This window comes from Bactrocera neohumeralis, chromosome 4 (assembly GCF_024586455.1).
Source record: "Bactrocera neohumeralis isolate Rockhampton chromosome 4, APGP_CSIRO_Bneo_wtdbg2-racon-allhic-juicebox.fasta_v2, whole genome shotgun sequence".
Lineage (NCBI taxonomy): Eukaryota > Metazoa > Arthropoda > Insecta > Diptera > Tephritidae > Bactrocera > Bactrocera neohumeralis.
Genome location: NC_065921.1, coordinates 67419907 through 67443119, shown reverse-complemented (window position 1 = coordinate 67443119; position 23213 = coordinate 67419907). Strand labels below are relative to the sequence as shown.

Sequence of the window (23213 nt, the reverse complement as noted above, 5' to 3'; positions counted from 1 at the left end):
AGCTTAAGCACTTTCCAATATTTTTAATAATTTATCTGTGCTGCATTACATTTTTTATATTCAGCGTGTCTTTAAGTGCTGTTAAGCAATTTCGTAAGACTTTTTTATCTAATTTGGCTCAATCTACTGCATTTAACTATAATTTTATGAATTCAGCACAAAAGAGAAGTTTGTTTTTTAAAGAAACGACCACTGTATACTAGTATTACCAACTAACTATGAGTTATTTTTAAGCAGAAAAAGGTTTTCTTAAATTTTAAAGCACTGAAGTCTTTAACGCCAAGTCTAGCTTTGAGCAATTCAGCGCTATTTAGTAAAAATCGAACATTACTTTAAGCAATTCAGCGCCATTTTCGCTTGCGTATTAAAATGTTGTAGACAAAACATCGGCAATATTTTTACTTCATATTAATTCAGCCAGAATTAAGTTAATTCAGCGCATACATTTCATTCGCTATGTAATATATATAAGGTATCTTTATTTCCCTCAAGCGGCGCACAGACCAATTTTCTAGAACTACAAAACTCGTTGCGACGCTCTACCTTATTGGTATGCCACCATTAGTAGCGACTTCAGCAGCTTTTTTCAGCTTCTCTGATCTTCTCCTCGTTTTCGCTATCTAATGCCAATAGTTTTCGCCTCATCAATTCCTTAGCGATTGCAGCAAGCAACAAAACTGCCAAAAAATAAAATCAAGCCCATACTCACATATATCTATCTATGTGCATCCTTGGCAACATGCGCTTGCAACACTTGCCACAATATTTTGTATGCGCTAGCAGATAACAAGCAGTCAGCTTGAAAAGCATAATAACCAAGGAAAAACGAAAAATTTCGGAAAACAACAACAAACTGCAAAACAATGCACAGCAATCAAGCGTTTGAGGATAGGAAAGAAGAAGCAGCACAACTGGAGGGGAAGAAGCAGAATTTGAGCTTACAGCAGCAGCTTCTGCAGGCGTATACACCGAACTGCAGCGCAAAAACTTACGCTCAACTTAAGCGGAATGCATGCGTGAATTTTCCTTCGTTGTGCACAACAACAGTTGTTGTAGTTATTTTAATGTTTTCTTTTTCTTCATTTTTCTTTTCACTCGATTTCCTCGCCTCGGCTTTTGTCTTATGGCACGGTTCGAGCGCTGCCAATCGCACAGTTTGCTTCATATGCCACAACACATTGCAATGAGCGGCACGTAGATTGGGTTGGTTTTTTTCTGACCTTTTTACTTAACTTGTTACTTGCCACATGCCACATTGCGCTGAGCGGCAAATGTGAAATTGAGCAAAACTTCTAAATTTCATGTTTTGGGTGGTGAAATTTGATCTGCTGCCAGCGATGCATGCAGCCATAGTTGAAGGAACTTGTGTAAGAAATTGACTTCTTGCAACAGATAAGGGAGCGCTGAAAAAAGTACGATTTCAATGGATGAGGCAAGTGAGAATAGCATGTAATTGAAAGTATTACGGTACCTAGAGTATGTAGAAAGAAATTAAAATGGTTTTCGCAAAATATTGTTGTTATAAGTTCGGTTGATGGCAACTAACTTTAATTAATTTTCAACATTTTGTAAACGCAAATAATTTATATTGCGCTGAATGCTATTTGAAAACTGTTTTTTTAAAAAACTGAATGATGAAGGTGATTACTCTACTCGTTATCATAACATTATGCGAATGAAAACGCTAGCTGAATATATTTATAAGGCGCTGAATAACAAAATTGTATATGCTGTTTTTTAAAATACTGAGTGTCAAAGTGATTACTGTACTCACTATTATGACATTATGCGATTGAAAACGCTAGCTGAATATAGTGATAAGGCGCTGAATGACAAAATTTTGTACAGAATATAGAAAAAAATTAAAATGGTTTTCGCAGAATATTGTTTTTATAAAATGAGTTGATGGCAACTAACTTTAATTAATTTTCAACATTTTGTAAACGCAAATAATTTATATTGCGCTGAATGCTATTTGAAAACTGTTTTTTAAAAAACTGAATGATGAAGGTGATTCCTCTACTCGTTATCATAACATTATGCGAATGAAAACGCTAGCTGAATATATTTATAAGGCGCTGAATAACAAAATTTTGTATGCTGCGCAATAGTTTAACTGTAAATATAATACACAACATTTCTACTTCTCTGATTACTAAATTACTCAAAGGTTGCTTAAGATATTAAAAGTCAAACAGAAATATTTGAGAATTTGAGTCACATAATAAAGTATTTTTGGTGATCGATATTACGCGGCCAAAAATCTGCTTTCTTGTATACGTGTGGAGATAATATAGCATACCACACATTGTTATTATATTTTCATAAAAAACGAAACGAAACGAGTTAATGTAGGACTGGTGATATTTTGTCAACACTACTTGCCGCACAACTGTCAGATGATTCTAATGGATTTGCTCCGAGTTGCATGTTTCAATGTTACTATAACTCAACTTACTTTCCTACTTTTAACTATATTTTACCCTTTTTTGTAAATAAATGTGCGCTGAATTTATAAAAAATGCGCTGAATAACGATTAAACTAGTTAGTGTAAATTTTTTTTTTGTCAACAATGCCGCAAATGCATGTTCCAATGTTACTATAACTCAACTTTCTTCCTTCTTTTTACTATATTTTACTCTTTTTTTGTAAATAAATGTGCGCTGAATTTATGAAAAATGCGCTGAATAACGATTAAATTAGTTAGTGTAAATCGGGTGATATTTCGTCAACACTGTGAGATGATTCTAATGGATTTTCGCCGAGTTGCATGTCCCAATGTTATTAAGACTCTGCTTTCTTTCCAACTGTTTACTATATTATTACTTTTTTGTAAAAAAATGTGTGCTGAATTTACTAAAAATACCCTGAATTGCGTTGAAACACGATAATGTAGTTATTATATGTTTTTTCCTCACCATTTGCCCCATAACTGTAAGCTGAATTTAATGTTTTTGCGCTGAATTGCATTTCTACTACAGCAGCAAATTTCTATATTCCATATATTTTAGCAAATAACTACAGCAATTGGTTTTAAAGTTATTTAGCCGACATAACGTGCAGCACACATATCAGCGTTAATATAAACGTTCGCACTAATACTCTTGCAAATCTACAGCCATCTCATTATGCTGATGAGCTTATTATTAAGTAAGCTTCGTTGGAGTTAGACCGATTACGCAAGCGCCATGAATTCGATTGGTATTTCGTTAATACAATTTTTTTATATTATTATTTTCGCAAAATATCCACTGAAAAACGCAAAACCGCACCCACATCCAATATGCGCACTGCCAATATGCCACAAGCCCGAAGTGCCACCACCAATAGCCTAGTAAACAGCGGCGCTGTCACCAAGTGAAACGCAATCAATCTGCCGCAACATTATTGCACACGTCACTGCACATAAAAGTGTGGCATGAACTGCCATTGGGCACATACACGCAACATGGCTGCACTAACTAACGGTTGTTTGTTGTTTTTGTAAGTAGCGATTTACTACGCTCATTTAACGCTTTAACCATGTGGCAGGTAGATTTTGCAGCGCTGCCAGTTGACAGCAGCTGGCTAGCGGCCAATAAATTGGCGTGCAACACACAGCAGCAATTCATACAATTACTTATGCATGTGCGGCATATCGAGCAAAGCTGACGTCTAACCATTTGAGCTCCACACTTGCAACGTTGCACCCCTTCGAACGGCCGCAACACCTTAGGCATTGAACTCTTTTCGCTTTGCTGCCACATTTCACTCTGTTGCATCAACAAGCAGGCGAAACGCGAAATGTCAGCAAATTTAATAACACATAAATCTAGGCAGTGGACTCGACGCAACATCACGTATTGCACGAACAGAGTATTTGTTGGTATTGTTTTAGCTGTAAGCGCTGGACCAACACATAGCCATGCTTTGCCTGCCTAAAAGTATGCAACATGAATTCCGCTGTGGTAGAAATCCAAACGCGCAATACTTGCTTGCTAGCTGTACTATAAACGTGTTGCACCCCATGTTGCAAGTTATTTGCACTTGTGGCAAATGTGATATGCTGTATGCTGTGTGCGCCGCTGCTGGTTCAATAGTGTCAGCGCCGCTGCAGCCTCTGTTGCCGCCACATTTAGTGCTCATAAATTTCCAGTTGAACGCATTGATGGGCATTTTGCATTAATGAGTGGTGTGGCAGCTATCAGTGACATATGCCGCCACCACCAGGGTGTGTGGTGAACACAGACATGCTTACTAGCGAATATTTGCGCTGCCATATCAATATCGCCGGACATATCGGACTGTATCTGCTTTTCGGAGGACATTATTTTGGGTTTGTGGCCATTTTGTTTAGCAGCCAACAATTTCAGAATGGCTAGCAACAACAAATATATGGATGCCACAGAGAAAGCTGTGTAAAACTTTCTAATATGAAAATAAATTATATAAAAATGTTATAAGAAGTGGCGCTAAATAGTGCTGAATAGAGCTGAATATCGCTGAATTTGTTTTTATAATAAGGCTAAGTAGCTAAATTACATATTCTTTATAGCTGAATAGCGCTGAATTTATATTAACTACTAAATTGTGCAGAGAAACGCGCAAAATGTGATTGAATTCAAATAAATAAAAGAATTGGTTTGATTTCTGAAACTTATAATTTAAAAAAAATATGTAACCTTTAAAAAAGGAGCTAAATAAGTAGTCTCATTTTAAAGGGTTTTACACCTTCTAATGTGTTCGAAGAATTTAGTAAATATTTCACATAAGCCTACTTGTTTTACAGCGCTGAATATAAAATGTTATATTTGTATGCACAAATTCAAATGAAGAATTCAGCTAACATGGTAATCAAAACTGCTGAATCATCTTTTAATTGTCAGCACGTGTTATTATTTTCTGTCTGGATTAAACTGCATAAAAAAACTGACCACAGAAGAAGTTAGAACAGAGCTGAATAGCTTCGTTGAAATAAAATTGTGATATTGTTCGGTAAATGTGGTTCTTAGATGACATTTGAGTAGAACTATGGGCTGATGGTTAACATACATATATGCTTATTCAATTCAATTCAGCGCAATATAGAATCAAATTAATAAACTATTAAAAATTAGGGAAACCTTTATTGAAATTTTTTATGTAAACCAAATTTTAATTGAGCGCGCTAGCGCTGAATAACTTCAGATTGGTGATATATTATGAACCTTTGGCTTTATAAATAATATTTTCTTATAAGAACTGCTGCTGACATCAGCTACAGGCACTCGAAGTATAACCAATTAAAAAAGCCATAAATTCGGTTTGAAAAATTATTTTTATTTATTTTAAAGTACAAAATGTGTGAAAATAACACGAATTCAGGACCAATTCACTTTTGCTCGATATGACCACCTTTTGCCTTAACTATGACCTTGAGACGGTCAAAAAACGAATTGCAAGCAGCCCCAATGTGACTTGCCGGTATTTTGGCCCACTCACGGACAATGGCTTTCTTCAGCATCTCGAGACTGGTGTATTTTTTACTTCGAACTTTGGTATCCAAAATGGCTCCGAGAAAATAATCCATTGGATTTCCGTCTGATGAATTCGAGAGCCATTGTGTGGCCGTAATGAAGTTTGGAACGTTGCTTTTCAGCCATTCTTGGTTCACTCGCGCTTAGTGAGACGGTGCTGAGTCTTGTTGAAACGTCCATGGTTTGCGACCGAAATGCTTGTTTGCCCACGGCTTCAAAGCAGCCTCCAGAACACTTTCCCGATAATATGTCGCATTTACTTTGACGCCAGGCTCGATGAAAACAATTGGAGAGCGCCCATCTGCGGTGACAGCGGCCCAAACCATTATTTGTGGCGGGTGCTGCCTCCTGGTGGCCAACCGATGATTTAGATTCTCGTATGAACGGTCGGTCATGTAAACCCTAGCGGTTTGAGAGTTTACGAACTACTTAATTGAAAAAAAATTTTCGTCAGAAAACACAATGTTCGGAATTTGACCGCTTTCGACCAAGCTTCTTACTTGTTGCTGCTTCGGTGTGAGATCATGGGCCTTTGGAACTTGTAAGGCTTGACCTTGAGCATATTTTTCAATAGGCGTCGGATGCTGCGGTCGGATTTTTCCAGTTCTTTGGCCATTTGATTGGCACTTCGTCGTGGATTTCGCTCAAGTCGCTTCTTCACTTTCCGAACCATCTCACGTGACGTTGCAGTCTTTTGATGACCACCTCCATGGCGTTTTGCGATGCTACCAATATCATTGTAACGAGTGATGGTGCGATAAACCAAAACTTTATTCACATTGAGGTGTGTGAGCTCACGAACAACTGCTGGCTGTAATTTTCCAGCTAAATATAAAGCAATCACACTATTACGTTTGAATTCCATCGCTGATCACTTTTTTTGCGTTCACTTTTGGCAAAACGCTTTTGTACACTTGTGAACAATACTCCGAACTGTCATTCAACTAATTTATAAACAGCTGATTCCAGTGCGGCAGCTACGCGAACTATCTGAAGTTGGTTACACTTCCAGTGCTGGACCCTGTAAAATTATTAAAAATGGCGAAAATGATTTAAGTTTGGATTCAGAAATTACGTATTTTATCATATTGTAATTAAGAGTTAGCATAATTACTTTTTTCTTAATATCGATCAATGTTAATAAAATTTAAAAAATGTTCGTTACTCAAATAACTATTCAAAATATATATTTTAATGACAAAACTCGCAACGAAACAAAACTTACCATTTATTTTAAGGTTTTTTAATGAAAATATCAGCGCTGAATTCATTTTAGATGCGCTGAATAACGTGAAAATGTGGGTTCTAACGTTTTTGAAGTACAATTCAACTTCTCTGACCAAGTTTTAAATTAAAGCCATGCGTTTGATATGTAGACCTAATCTCTTTCTAGTAAATACTACGTAACTGGCATTCGCTATGTATATGTAAATTCATTCATTTGCCCCTAGCAAATTTAATGTTTTACGAAATCACAAAGAGAAAAATCTACAACAAATTTTGATTTAGTGGGCCAAAGGGAAAATAGATGTTTTTGATTTTATATGTAGTTGTATGTATGTGTATTGTATATTACACATACGAGAGATTTTTATACGTTTTCCTATCGATTTTTCTGGAACAGCCATATTTGTAATATCATTCAAATATAGTTATATATTGTGTTTAAATATGGTCGCACAACTGTACAGAAATTCCGAAACTTACTGTCCAATTAAGTTATTTAATTTCAATTTAAAAATAAATAGAATTTAATTTACTTTTTTAATTCGATTTGCGCTAATGCGGCTTATCAAAATTCACCGCCAAAGGCTAATGCACATAAGTATATGCAGATTACATGGGCGCTCACAACTGAAAAAGGCGCGGGGATTTCACGCTTGGGGCAAATGCAAATTCCATTTATATTTCTGGTTAAAATGCTAATGCGAAAAGTGGCAGCTGAAATTCAGCGATTTGAACAAATTTTAAAAATATAGGAGGTAAATCTCGAGCTGTAATGCAAATATTAAATTTGCGAAAATTTCAGTGAACTGCGGTATGAAAACATGCAGTTTATGGCGTTGGATAGTGCTGAATTCGCGAAATTTGCTTTAGGAAGTCGGAGAGCTTGAAAAGTATCATGTGAGAATAAATTTTTGCATGATAACCAAATAAACTAGAGGTGCTGAATTGTGCTGAATATATAAGTAGTTCTACTAAAATATTGTCCAGCTGATTTATTTGCAACTGTGAACTTGTTAAACGGCTTAATTTCAATAAAACTTTGTATCAAACTCTAATACGGCATAGTTTTAATAGAATGAAAGAGTTACTAGCTGAATTTATTAAAATTCGTCAAATGTTGGCATGTTGAACACCGCTGAATAGCAGAATCGTAAATTGATTGTTTTTATGGCCTCGCAACATGTTGCTCTACCTAAAACTAATCGAAATAGATATAGAGTTATATATCTAAAATTGATGAAATTTGGTCAGTACTTCTCCTAGCACTATACTTGTATATATGTAGTATGTTACCTAATATTTAAGCGTACGTCTTGCATATATGTATAAGCTCTCTTGGCACAGTGGAGGGGACGTACCCTCTTGTATATATGTACCTTAGTCTGCTGCGGTGAAGGAATAAAAGCGGTTATGGTTGTCTTGCTGTTAATAAAACTTATTGAAAACTTTTCTATGAAATATGCGTACATTTCGTACAACATAAAGTGCGCGGAATTATATTTAAAGCAGCTGAATTGCTTAAAAATTCAATGGAGTATATATTTGCAGCTCAAATACCGCTCATATGTTGAGACAAGAAGCGCTGAATACCATTAAAAAGTTTTAAGTTTCAATTATTGACTTTCGTGGACGACGTCTGTGTACGGAACGTCACAAAATCCACAACCAACTTTTTTGCTGCGCTGAATTACATATTGTAAATTGAATAGGGTGCATTCTTGCACTTTAATTAACACTTTCATGTTGTGATAAGAAGCGCTGAATACCATTTCAAAGTTATTTTCTTTTAATAATCGCAAGTTATTACAAAGCTATTTAATCCTGTGAAATATTACTTTATACTTGTCATTATCATTTTGATTCATATTAAGTTCCAATTATTGACTTTCGTGTCCGATTTACGTATACAGAACGTCACAACATCCACAACTAACTTTTTTTCTGTGCTGAATTAAATAGCACAGTTAGACTTGGCTGGCTTATTGCTAAGAAAGCTTGTCGAAAACATTTATATGAAATATACATAAATTTTGTACAACATCAAGTGCGCTGAATTACATTTATAGCAGCTGAATTACATAAAAATTGAATGGTGTACATCCATGCAGCTTAAATATCACTCTTATATTGAAATAAGAAGCGCTGAATACTATTGCAAAGTTTTTTTTTAATAATCTCAAGTTGTTAAAAAGTTATTTGTTATTATTAAATACGCATAAATTTCGTCAAACATAAAGTGCGCTGAATTATATTTATATCAGCTGAATTGCTTAAAAATTTATTAGGGTACATTCTTGCACCTTCAATTTCACTCTTATATTCATATAAGAAGCGCTGAATAACATTTTAAAGTTATTTTTTTTAATAATATCAAGTTGTTAAAAAGCTATTTTGCTCTGCCATCGTATATTGTCAGTTAGTTTTAGTTTCAAGTGAAAATTTGATCCTAATGCACTGGCATTAATTTTCAAATACAGCTATTCAGCTCACTAAGCTGCTCAAAAATATGCAGGCGTGTACAAAAACTTATAAAATTTAACAAGAATCCACTAAACGACACTAAGTCTAGCACTAGCTTATTCGATGCTTGGCTGTGTCAAAAGGCTTAAAAGCGCTCAATGAGCTGCAAAATACTAGACTAAATTAAGCCAAAAAGTTCGAGAGAATATTACGCAATGCATAATTTCCGGCGCTTGCGAGCAGAATACTAATGCCAGCGTCAGTAATTACTATTTAGTTATGCAAAGTGCGCAATTGCACACAATAAACTAAAGACTTTCCCAAAACAAGTGCCACCAACTGCAGTTACACAGATAACAATGGACGAAAATGAGCAAAACTAAAGCAACAAATAAACAGTGACAGGACTAAGTCGCGCTACAAAAACACAAACAAATGCAATATTCTGTGCGCAGCGGTATTAACGCAGCTCATAAACGACTTAAAGTTTACGGCCTTAAATGCTTCCCACGTACCTAGGCATGCACGCACACACACACGTATACAAGTGCTCCGAGCGGCAACGCGATAGTGAGTCTCCTCGAATTTTCACGCACTTACTAATTCCGGCACTTATACCGGCTATACTGTTTGTTTTATGCAATTTTATATGCCTCTTCTTTTACTCAGAACTTTTTCGCTTTTCTTTAATCCGCAGGTGGTACATGCCATGGATCGCACCTCACGCGCCACCGATTATCGTTTCATTAAGGAGCCAAATGGTGCTCTCACCATCACAAATGTCATGCTCGAGGACGATGGCAAGTGGCAATGCGAGGCGGAGAATTCGCGCAGATACACGGAGAATGCGAGACCCGTCAAATTGGTAGTATTAGGTGAGTATCAAAGTGAATTATGCTACGTTATGTGAGAGAGAGTGTGGCGCTGAGTATGCTAAAGAGGCAGAGATTCAAGTTGAGTAATGGCTGTGGCGCGTAAGTGCTATACGAGAGGAGATTGTCGCAAGAGGTGCAAGTTTTTGCTAATACCAGCATAACAGCCGCTAAGTAAACATCCGCGTGGATTTTACTACGCCATTTTAAGGCCAGCCTAAATTACTGAACTTTGGGCGAATGTTCGTTTGTCGACTGCACTGACAGAAATGTTATGAATTTGTTGTAAGCGATGAACTGATTGTACTTTTCTCAGCGATATTTTCGCGAATTCAGCTTATGGTATGTACAAATCATGCGCTGAATTGCGCTGAATACAAGAATACAGTAATTTCAAAATAAAATTTCGTCGAATGTAGCCAAAGCTTATTTCCAGCATCTCATTGCATGGCCGCTCAATTGCTATTACTACTTAATTTACCTAATTGTAGTTATTTATACAGTGCGACTAAATTTATGGACTTATAGAACCCTCTACACGTTATAAAATTTATGAGACTGAACATTAAATTACTAAACTGTTTTTGAAACCATATTTTTTGGATGTGCTGAATAGCTGAATTCACTGCGAATAAGTCAAAGTCGCTTAATGTATCATTTGTGAGCAACTTAGTAAGGAGCTTTTTAGATTTTTTCGGCGAATCATATAATTATAAAAATATAGTATTTTAAACTTCGCTGAATGGCCTTTAATTGTATTCAGCAATAAATTTTGCTGATAGAATTCTTTTGTCGATTTTCACTAATGTTGCACAAAATCTCTCTCGCAATGTATTCAAAGACACCGTATTTCTAGCCCAGCTTCGAAACCGACCCTTCAACCGACCTCAATCTCTCATGCTCAGTGTTGTAGCTGAATGAAATGACCTGAAATTAAAAGTTGGCTACAGCGTGCACTTTGGCGCCACTTGGTGCTGACTTCTGTCCGGTCAACGCTTGTGCCACCGCGTAGAGCTGACGAGCATTTCTGTTGTTGTTAATGACACAAATAGCGCGGCAAAGGACATGGCAGCGCCAACAAGCGCACCCATACACATTTTGTTGCGAATACAATCGCGCAGTGCCGGCATGTTGCGAAAACTTTTCTTGTTCAAGTACAAGTTGCAAAATGAGGCTGACAAAAAGAGAAAAAAACATGAAAAGTTTTTCCAGTTTGTATGCCGAGCAGTCATTCAGCAGAGTTAGTAAAAATCAGGGGTGTCTCCATGAATGGCTGGTTGGATTTAGTAGCCGCATTAAGCGTCTGCTTGTTCCCTCTCTTTAACACGCTTCCCAGAACTTGAAAACAAATAAACAACCGCAGCAAAAACGGCATCACCAAAACCATGAAAGTTTGAAAACTTGTGGATTGCAAACCAAAAAAAAACATTAAATTAAAAGTGAGCCATAAAAACTTTCCAAATGACCAAAAATTATACCCGAAGCTTTGCTATAGCTAACTCAGCAAGATTTATGGTTGACATACTTTTGGGCGCCTGTCAATATGACGCAACCACTGCCGCAGGCTTTCTTCCATGTAACTCATGAGTGTCTTCTTTTCTAGCCTCATCAAGCAAAGCCAAAACGATACTCTTACAAAACTTTTCTTTCACTGATTTTACATTCCTAATTTCCTTCTACTAATTTTTAGACAACCCTTTGCTGTTATTGTAGCAATTAAGCAGCGTTCAAACCTAAATTTCAACTCCAATTAATTTTGTGTAATTTTAATTGCTTGTAGATCGCCCGAAGCCACCGTATTTGTTGATCGATTCACGGCGCCTAGATGCAGGCAATATTTTTGTACCGGTCAAAGAGAATTCCGAATTGAATTTGGCTTGCGTGAGTGAAGGTGGCAATCCCAAACCGACACTCACATGGGAGGTGTTACTCAGTCCCGGCGTGGATCGACATGCGCAGAAAGTGTCCGCTGAAGTATTGGAACTGGAAGAAGTAAAGAATGACAAGGTAAGTAGGGGAATACCATGAATTAGTTAATGATACACATATATTGTCAGAGTTATGAGGTATTGAAGGAAGTTGATAAGTATTAAGATTGTGCTGAATTGAAGTGTTGGCCGCTGAAAAGTTGGATAAATCGAAAGTAAAGATGATGCTCATTAAAATAAAACTGAGCTGAATTGAAGTGTGAGCCGCTGAAAAGCTCATTTAATATAAGTAAGATTATAACATGTTATGTTGAAATGTATGTGCTGAATTGAAAAATCTTACAGTTAAATCGCCAGCAAAATCCCTGAATGTAAAGGGGTATGGCTATAATCTTTTAGTAAGTAATTTTATTTTTAGCCAATCTGTTGGTATAGATATATTACATAAGTTCAATAAGCAGATTTTGAATAGAATATTATAAGTTCTCTATTCAAAATTCTGTTTATTTTTGGTCGAATAAAGAGACAGAATCGCTAAATAAGTTAACAGTTTACTCTACAGACAGCAAAATATGACTTTCTGAAGGTGTGTTAGAGTTTTACTTTTAAAAATTATTTGCTGAATACATGTTTGAAAGCTCTGAATTCGTATAAAATATTCATTAATCAATTAATGTTGTGCTGAATTGAGTTTGTTTGCGCTGAATTGAAATTTTTTTTACTACAAACATTGCAAAACATGTGATTAGTGTCCGCTGAATTATCACTTATTTGCAATTATTTTCGCTCTATTGTGTTACTTAGCTTAGCGAATTAAATGAAAGATATTTGAAATGAGTTATAAGCTACAAAATTACATAAGAAAAATATTTGCTGAATACAAATTTAAAGCTCTAAATATCTATAAAATATATATTAATTAATTAAAGTTGTGCTGAATTGAATTTTCTTCCGCTGAATTGTACTTTTTATACTCTTAAAAATGGTTTTGACGAATAATACAAAATCTCTGTTTACTAAAAGTTGAATTATTACTTATTTGCAAATTGTTTTCTCCTCATTTTAATACTTAACGAATTAAACTCAAAATATTTGAAATGTGTTAAAAGCTGCAAAAATACATAAGTTGTAAGAATTCATATTCAAAGCACTGAATTTGCATAAACATATTTTTACTAATAATAGTTTTGCTGATTTGAGTCTTCTGGTGCTGAATTGTACATCTTTCACTACTAGAAATTGTTTGATGAAAAATACAGAATCCGTATTTTTTAAGCGCTGAATTATTACTTATTTCCAATTTTTTCTCTCAATTTTAATACTTAACGAACTAAACTTAAAATATTTGAAATGAACTATAAGCTCCAAAAATTAACAAGAGAAATAATTGCTGATATTCATATTCAAAGCACTGAATTTCCATAAAATATATATTTTTCAATTGAAGTTGTGCTGAATTGAATATTTTTACTACCAAAAATTAATTTGACGAAAAACAAAAAAAACCTGTGTTTATTAAGCGCTGAATTATTAAATATCCGCAATTTTTTTCTCACCATTTTAATACTTAACGAATTAAACTCAAAATATTTGAAATGTGTTAAAAGCTGCAAAAATACACAAGAAAAATAGTTGCTGAATTCATATTCAAAGCACTGAAACCAAAAAAAATATAAAAAAATATTTGTTTATGCCAATTAAAGTTGTGCTGAATTGGGTTTTCTTGCGCTGAATTGCAAGTTTTTTTGCTGCAAAAATTTTTGGATGAAGCATGCAAAACCTGTGCTTAGTGTGCGCTGAATTATTACTTATTATAATGTTTTAGGTACTTTGCTTAGCGAATTAATTTCAGCTAAAGGAACCTATGTACTAAAGCAGCACTAAGCTTTTTATATTAAGCTTTTGTAAGCATATACATAGATATATGTATATATACTTAAAGATTAGTATACTCTTATAGCAACAAGACACAAAGTATTGCTCCCTTCGTTTCATATATCTATTTATGTAAGCATTTCATATATTCGCATTATTCATACGCAATGGCGCCCCCAACAGTCTACCCTATTTTAAATCAGACTACTTCAAATTACATGCTCTTAATTGTTGCTTTTGTTAGCGTCTTGAATATGCAAAAAACCATACAATTTCATTGTAGAAGTTGGAAATTTAAATTGCCAACAACTAAGTGGCAATATAGCAGTTGAATGAACTAACAACCGCACCAGAGATTGTATGTACTGGCAACTTACGACCGGATGTGCAAATTGCAACAGCACTTGGGCTCAGTAAACGCATGCAGAAAGCTGAAATGAAGAGATTATGTACTAACTTTTATATAAATTCATAAGTACTTGCTTGAGTGTGTGTTTGTGTGTGTGTTGAATCATCGTAGCCGAAGCCGTCGGTTGTTGCGAATCATTCACTAGTTATCGTTACTGAAAGCAGTTGATGGATATATGGACACATGACATGTCAATAAATAAGGAGGATGTTCGTTACTTATACTTACGCCATCACAGAAGCATTTGCATGACTGTGTGTGTATATGCGCGCTTGTGCCATAAACTATCATGTCCGGCTAGTTATTACTTTGCGTAGCTGTTCGTAAACAAGAATTTCCATTTTACGGCAAATTTGTGTTAATATATGGTATAAACTTTAAATTGCCATGTAAATGTAACAAATTTTCGAGAAAATTTTTATGTCCGTTATGTCCCAGTTAGTGCGGATTCAATGGCTGACTGGTTATGGTTATATTTGTTTTATAATACAGCAATGTAAATAGCGACAATGTGTGTGTGTCACTTATCGTTACATAAACATATGGACATAATGTGATAAATGCTTCTACATATCTATGAGTATATGTTTGCTTACAAACCGTGTAGAAAATATTAACAAAGAAGTTGTGGTACATTATCATAAAATCTCTTGCAGATATTCGGATCTTAGTCCTACATTAACTTATCCTACATCTACAGTCCTACATTAACTTATATGTACAAAATTGTTTAAAAATAGCGCGCTGAATAACCTTTTATATTGCTGAATAGACATTAGGTTTAAAATAACCTCCATTTCATTTGTCACTACAACTATTGGATATAAAAAATGTGTGCTGAATTTCTAATTAATCTTCTGGGTATATTTTTAATAGGTTAACTAATTAATAAGCCGTGTTTTCAAATTAGTGTAAAATAATGGTGCGCTGAATACGCTTTTACGTTGCCGAACTGAAATAATAATGCGCTGAATACACATTAATGTTGCTGAATTAAGATTAAATTGACTATTATATGATTTACATGTATAATTAAAAAATTATCAAACATGTGTGCTTAATTTGCAACTAAATCAGCTGAATATTCTTTTTATTATTTTGAGTTAGCTGAGTAATGAAATGGTGTAAAATCATGGCACAACGATATTATGTGGGTGCTAAATGCACTAAATGACGAAAATCATTTGCCGAATTCGAGTAAAGCTTAAATATATATATTTTAGAGCGCTGAATAAAGTTATGTAGATGTAATAGAGTAATGTTAAAACAATGAAGTGATGCCAATGCATTAAGCAGCGAAAAACATTTGCTGAATTCGAGTAAAGTCTAAATGTGTATATTTTAGAGCGCTGAATAAAGTTGTATAACTGTAATAGATTAATATTAAAACCAGAATTCATTAAAACTCTTTCGAATTGTGCGCTGAATTCAAATTTAAAGCGCTGAAAAGTATATATTTAGCTGAACTCATTTATAGTTTAATTTATGTTTAAAGGAGGCACAGTTGGTGAATTTTACATGAACACAATAAGCAATATTTCCATTATTGCAAATTCCTCTGAGACCAATCAATTCAGCAATTTTTTTTTTCATAACCGAATAAACGATTAAATTAAAATTTGTACATATAACTAGAACTAAACTTGCAGATATATGTTTTTTGTTGAATATAGATAATAGGTGCCGAATTGAAGACAGCATTAAATTTACGTTATTGAAAGCGAAGCTTTAGCAATTAACTTTGGCAGCTGAATAAAGTGTAAGCAGGTTTATTGTAAGAAAAATTAAAATTTTTATAAGACTGCTGTCATAAGGGATATGTATTTATACGCGCTGAATTCATTTTTTTCCAGCTGAATAGCTAAAAATTATTCAATTATGATAACGTGTCTTAAATGTGAATTATTTCTAACCTTAATTGCGCTGCTGAATAAGTATTGAGTTTGGTAAATGTATATTTAAAATTCCATTTTTTTATTTAGTAAAAATTACAGCATGGTTTTTGCTGAATTGGTATAGATTTAGCTGAATGTATATTTTTACATTTAAAATCCCTTTTTCTAGTTTAGTAAAAATTCCGGCATGCCTTTTTGATCCATATTTATTTACACACGTCTTTTCGAATACTCATGCCATAAAATTTGAACACATACAAGCCACCCTGCTCATATTCAAGCTGATAGACAGTTGAATGGACAAGAGCCAAGCAGAGTTGAATGGACGTCACCGCAGCTTGGTTTTTATGCGCATATAAAGGGTTAACTCATAAATGAAAGTGCACGTACTGGTACTTAGATACATTCATATGTGCATGTATGTAGCAAGCGAAACTGGCAGTCGACCTTGTATGTGGCATGTTTCACTTCTATATATATAAGTATGATTATATATATGTAAGTATATAAATATTAATGTAAAGTAATATATTTGCATTAGTATATGTGCGGTTATCCATGAATGTGTCGCTTGATTGTATGCATAAATGGCTATATAAAGTGACTAATTTGCATAGTATTATATATATTGCCTGGCACCGAAGGAACCTAAAAGCAAACGTACAACATATGAGAACTGTATTTTTTTAGTAAATGAAAGGGAGAAGTTCATAGAAAATAAGCAAAAGTTTGACTCAAATATACACATATGTAGTCATGTGTTTGCGTATATTTTTTTACTCAGCTAACCGCTGAATCTGTGCTTGTTGCTTTCAATATCCCCTAAGTTTCATAAGCTCGTACACCAATGACCTCTTTACAGCATATTTCGCTTATATTTCATTTAATTATTGTTAGGAAACTTTTAATTGAGCCAAAGTATATGGTAAGCTGATGTATGAGGAAAATATTTCTATTAACTAAATTTCTATGAGAATAGTTTATTCCCGCTTAATATGTCTAAATAGAAATTTATTACTTTTCTTGCTGTGATTTTCACATGCCTGGATATTAATTTATTAGTTTTCATGGCTTGCCACTTCATTATTTTTCCATTAACGCACACTTCTGCTGAAACACTCAATTAATGCGCTTGCTTATGTATGAGTGCACAGCTATATATACATATACAGTTAGACATATGTATACAATGTGTCTAAGCATTTCACGCCACTTGTTAACTGTCAGTTAGCAACGTTTTGCTACGTGCAACAAATCATTTGGCATAGTTGGCCACAAATCTGTGGCAACGACGCTGTCTGGACAAACGTTGCCTTGACAAGATGTTCAAATTAGAATCCCAATCCAGTTCAATGAATTTATTAATATATAATATAAATATATACATATTTTGGCATCTCAATGTTATTGACCCATCAGGAATAGCTTGAATGGTAGAATAAAGTCTGTGAACTCAAAAATAGAGCACTCGGTCAGCAAATTCCTTACCTAAAGGTGACTGAGCCGATAATTTGGATGTATACATGTAGCGAGTGAATTCTTTGAGCTTTCTTATTATTATAATAACAAAGAAAGAAGTTAAGGTGGCAACTGCGAAAGCCTTGATTTGGTATCCACAGATATATTGGATACGGAAACCGAAAAAGACACGACAATGTCAACCGTAGATGATTTCGTAGTCAAAACTAATTCGCGAGCACCACAAGGTTCGTTACAAAGCAAACAGGACTTTAAAAAAACAGAAAAAAATGTTTTTTCGGCAAAACCAATTTATTTTATTCAAAATAGTCTCCTTCTGCTTCAATAGAGTTTTTGCACGGTCCAAAGGCTTGTCGAACGAGTGTTTTAGCTCGTTGGCCGGTATGGCCGCCAGTATGCCTGTGCAAGCCTTTTGAATGGCCTCTACGTCTGCATAACGCTTTCCTTTCATGGGCAAATACATTTTTCCGCGAAGAAAGATCAGGTAAATATGGGGAGTGGTTACTGGTTAAAATGTGATTTTTTGGTCAAATAATCGGTTGAATGATGTCCTTCGAATGATGGATTCTCAGCAATTTTTGGTCGTCAGTCAATTTGTGCAGAACAAACCATGCCCACACCTTAGTTAAGCGCGATGTTTTCAAGATATTCAATTCCAATTCCATGAATTTCAATGAAGATTTCGGCTGATTTTTGATGAATTCACGCACAGTTTCAATGGAATTTCCGGTGATCACGGATTTTGATTGGCCCACATGTTGATCGTCATTTATGTCCTCACGACCACTTTGAAAACGTTAAAACCACTCGTGCACTCTGCTACGGGATAGGCAATCATCGCCATAAACTTGTTTCATCAATTGAAGCGTTTCAGTAAAAGTTTTACCAATTTGAAACAAAATTTAATGTTGGCTCTTTGTTCGAAGCTCATTTTTGCACCGATAACACAAACATACTGACACTTAAAACGCAATAACTTCACTTCCAATCGATGAAATGTCATGAAATTCTCACTGGACAATCGATAAAGATAGCAGATTCTAAGCGTCAGTCGACATATAGATGGCGCTAGATTCAAAAAGTTCTGTTTACTTTGGAAAACACCTTGTATTCCTTTGAACTAAGATAATCAGAGCTAAAGTTCTCTCCATAATTTCATAACCTTTATAAATAACGGTAGTTCCAAATGATCCTATGTGAAGAGAATTATCACGTTCTGCCAGATATTCAGATATTTTGATGATGATCTAGCCATGCAGTTTTTCAGTCTTGCAAGAACGAAATTTCAAATACTCAAGATCTATATATGCTTTCCTAAACTGCCGATTTATCTGAATTCTTTAATAATTTAATAAGTATGAAGTCTAAAATTGTAGATGGTAACATTTAGACTCTCAAAACAACTCCTTATAGCAAGTGAAATCTCAAAGTGTAAGAGTAACACCTTATTTTATTACAATCAGATCTTCAGTACTTTGCCTTTACGATGAATCTATTATTAAAGAAGACGCGTTTTATCTCTCATCGTATTAAAATTGAATATAGAATTTTGTTTCAACAACCCTAGACTATATTAATTTTTTATTCTTCGGAGCAGAAACGTAAGCTATATATTTTTAAGCTGCCTCAATGTTGACGAAGCTTTTCCGAACTGGTATGACACATGTTTTGAGAATGGAGTTTTCTTAAATGCATAGTTCTTGGCTTTTACTCCCCGACTTATGTTTTATATTTCTTAATCTCAGTGCTACAGTGCATATGGTATATATTCTGTTTAAACAATCAGTCCTACAGCTCTTGGCTTCTACCTGTCACAAACTCACACAAATCGGACACAAACGCGTGCCCGCTTTCCTGTTCACTCAACCAATTACTCACCCACTCTTTGATCTAGTACATGTATACTGCAATCCACATGAACCTTTTGTCACAAGTTCAATGTGTTCCATTTGCAATCGATATTAGGAGAATCTTTCCTCGTACTCACTATTCATTGTATTCTCTTCAATGTAATTGAGTATATGTTTTCCGCAAATTGTTTGCTTGCGGCTGCAGTTCGGTGAATTTAACTAATGAAAATTCATTGTGGTGAATCAACGGGTTCAATATCGAGCAGCAGCAACAAAAAATCTAAAAAAGCACAAACTGAAACTTAAATATATCTTAAAGCTCTATTAAAAATTTTATAAGCTAAGCAGTGAAGCCAAGTAGCTTTTAATTAAATTAAAGTATGATAAGTAGTTGATTTTAAACTAAAAAAAATATTTAATAAGAAATATTCATGGTTTCTACGCAATTCAGCTGCGACGAATACAATTCAGCGGATAAATAAGAACATAAGTTAATAGAAGGTGTTCGCAATTTTCAGAATGTATCTTATTCGGCTCGATTCGGCGCAGATATTAGGCGAACTAGTTTTTCCAGAAGCCGGAGAGGCCAAAAAAACTTTAATTCAGTCAAAGATCTAAATTCAATGTAAAGACTCTATGGCATGATGCTTATTTATTAGCATTAAATTTTATTCAGCTTGATTTTTTGTAGCTGTATTGTTGAAAGCATAGTAACCACAGCTAATCTTTACATTGTCCTATATCATAAATCAACATAACATAATATACAGCTAGCGAAATATTTTACGAACGACTTCAAAACTACATATTCAGCTTCTTCTAGTCCAATTTACTATTTTTTTGAGTTTGATATCTAAGGTAGGCAATTATTTTAAAATATATTTTGTTCATTTTCATTTCATCGCTAAATGTTCCTCAATAAAAATGTAAGTTAATAGTATTTCATATCATTCAGCGCAACCCAGTTTTATACAGCGCCAACTGAATGCTCATCGGAGCAGCCTTTTGGACAAAATACGGCTATTCAGCTAAATTCAGCACAATTCAGCGCACGAAGTTTTTTATGCACATCTTTGAATTTATTTATTAAATTACTTTTAAGTATGGCAACTATATAAAATTATATTTTGTACATTTTTATCTCCTCTTTAGATATTTCTTTTTATTTAATAGTAAGTAATGTAACTAATTGGTAGTTTACATCATTCAGCACGCGTCAGTTTTATTCAGCCATAACTGAATGCTTGTCGAAGTAGCCTTTTGGGCAACTTGTCGCTATTCAGCTAAATTCAGGACTATTCAGCGCACGAAATATTAAAAAAAATACTTCAAAATTATAAGTTGTGCTACTTTTAGTCACACTTACCACCTCGTTGAGTTTTAGTATCTAAGAAAGGCATTATAATAAATAATATTTTGGACATTTTCTTCCAAATTCAGCGCAATTCAGCGGCTGAAATATTTTACGAAAATCTTTGAATTTATAAATTTATCTATTTTTAGCGACTGTAAGCTCTAAAAAATACTGTGTCTAACATGCACATATTCATTTTTGTTTTCCGCACTCACTGAACGCCACCGTTCACTTAATACCCTATTGCACTCACTCACCACCATTCGCTTTCACTTTACTCTCATTCCTCACGGTGCCATAATTTATTTACATGCTGTGAAAAAAAATATTCGCCTGACATTAAGCGGCACACTTTCACGCCTCTTGCTAGGCTTTTGTCAAATTTCCATACCAACAGCTCTCAAAGGACCCACACACACCAACCAGCAGCATGAAAAATGCAACACTGTTGCCAAAAGTATTTCAACGCTGTCATTTATTTTCATTTGGCGCCACAACCTTGCGCCCGCCACCACGCAACAAAGTTCAGCTTCCTGCACGCTCTCACTGTGCTTTCTTTTTTTTCTTGTTGCTTTCTTTTTTCGTTGCATTTTTATGTGGCTTTACAGGAATTCGCCTTAAAAATGCAACACTGGCATTTTGCAATGTGCCTGGTTTTAGAGCGTGCATGTGGGTGTGTGTGTGCGGCGTGCACATGCGGCACCATAGTGTTACAATGCAAGAGCATGCGTGGTGGAGAGTATGTAGATTTTGCAAACACCTCAAATGTTAGTCCAAAAGCGGAGCGGCGGCCCGAGTCGGGGGTGCAAGGTGCGCGCAACGTAGGTGGCCTCAGCGTGTTTTATGTAAATTTTTTACTGCATACGAAATGTTTTCGAAAATTTTTACCCAACACCAAAAGTATTTTCACACATGCCACTGTCTACATACTTACAAGCACGCGCGTGTGTGTGTTGTTTGTGTTATGGTTCTCTTTGTTTTTCGGTACTTTGTTTATCTTTGCACTACTCACTGGTTTCATGCAACTTTTTTTGTTCTCTCGTTTCAGGACAAAAACGCATACAAAATCAATGGCGGCGCGAAAAGTGAGGCCCGCTTGCCGGCTGTCTACCGCGCCCATCACAATGCTCGCATTCTGTGCGTTATGGAGCATCCGACGTTGAAGATACGCCAAAATGCATCACTGCTGCTCGATGTGCAATGTAAGTAGAGGAGAAAAGGGAAGATCAACTAAAAAAGGGTTGTTAAGCATTGATGAAGAGAAGCGTGCTCTATTTTTGAAAACTTGAAATAGCTAGAGCTCTTTTGTTTGCGGCATATTTTTAGGCGCAAACACTGGTAGATGATTGGATTTAAGTTAAAAAAAAAATAAAATTCAACGATTTCTCCGTTACAAAATTTAACAGAAATTAAATCAATGAGAAAAAGGAACTTAAAGAGCTTTCATCAAAGTCTAAATATAAAGATAATATGTTACTGCTTGAAACATTAAAACTTTTTAGAAAATTGGAAAAGATTTAATGAAAATTAAAGTAGTGGCTACAACTTAAGAACTTTTATTGGCACAAAGCTTCAAAGTAAGAGCTTTAAAGATAAAAGAAGAAAGTTTTCACTGGGTTTTACGTAAACGAATGCTGGACGAAACTCAAATCTACATAACTAAATTATAGAGGAGCATTCTTCATTATGAGCTTTTATGAAAGCTTTGAGGCTTGTAAAAGTTAAAATTTCAAACTCAGTCTGTAAGTTAACAGTCACTCATTATTTTTGATCTTCGTTATAATTGCTGAAAGAAATAAAAAAAAAAATGGATATGAAAATTTAGCTTTTGAAGCTTTTAATAATAGGAAGAGAAGAGACCAAATATTATATTATATATAAATAAAATATTTAAAGTACGAAAAGAATATTTTGTATATTACAGAGGAGCACTTTTCCTTCTGAGCTTTTGTAAAAGCTTTGTGGCCTGAATAATTTAAAACTTTAAACCTATAGTTGACAAAAACTCAACATTTTTTACCTTCGTTTTACTGCTGATAAAAAAAAAATATGAAAATTTAGTTTTAAAGCTTTTGAAAATGAAAAGAAAAGAAATCAAATAAAATAAGTAAAGTTTTTAAGCACATTTTGCTATAAAATACTAGCCAGTTTTACAGTTAAAGCTCAATGAAATTACTAAACTTTCTCTGGAGATTTAAGCTCGTTAATTTTTCAAATAATTTTTTCCAAAATATTTAAGTATAAGAGACTTTATTGTTAATCGTTAACTGATTGGCAATTCTGGGTAAAGTTTAAGTTTTGAAAAGAGCTTTTTGGAAATGTATTTAACTTCCATATAATAATAAAATAATAAGAATTATAATTAAAA

The 23213-nt window shown here is 34.5% G+C and overlaps 1 protein-coding gene across 1 annotated transcript in view; it reads left to right on the top strand.

The window, feature by feature from the left end:
• Positions 1 to 23213, top strand: part of LOC126757008 (uncharacterized) — a 281474-nt gene that overhangs the window by 169512 nt on the left and 88749 nt on the right. The window contains exons 5-7 of the mRNA XM_050470556.1: positions 9881 to 10058; positions 11836 to 12062; positions 21894 to 22047. Of these exons, the coding sequence (XP_050326513.1) occupies positions 9881 to 10058; positions 11836 to 12062; positions 21894 to 22047 (559 nt within the window). The remainder of the gene's footprint in view (positions 1 to 9880; positions 10059 to 11835; positions 12063 to 21893; positions 22048 to 23213) is intronic.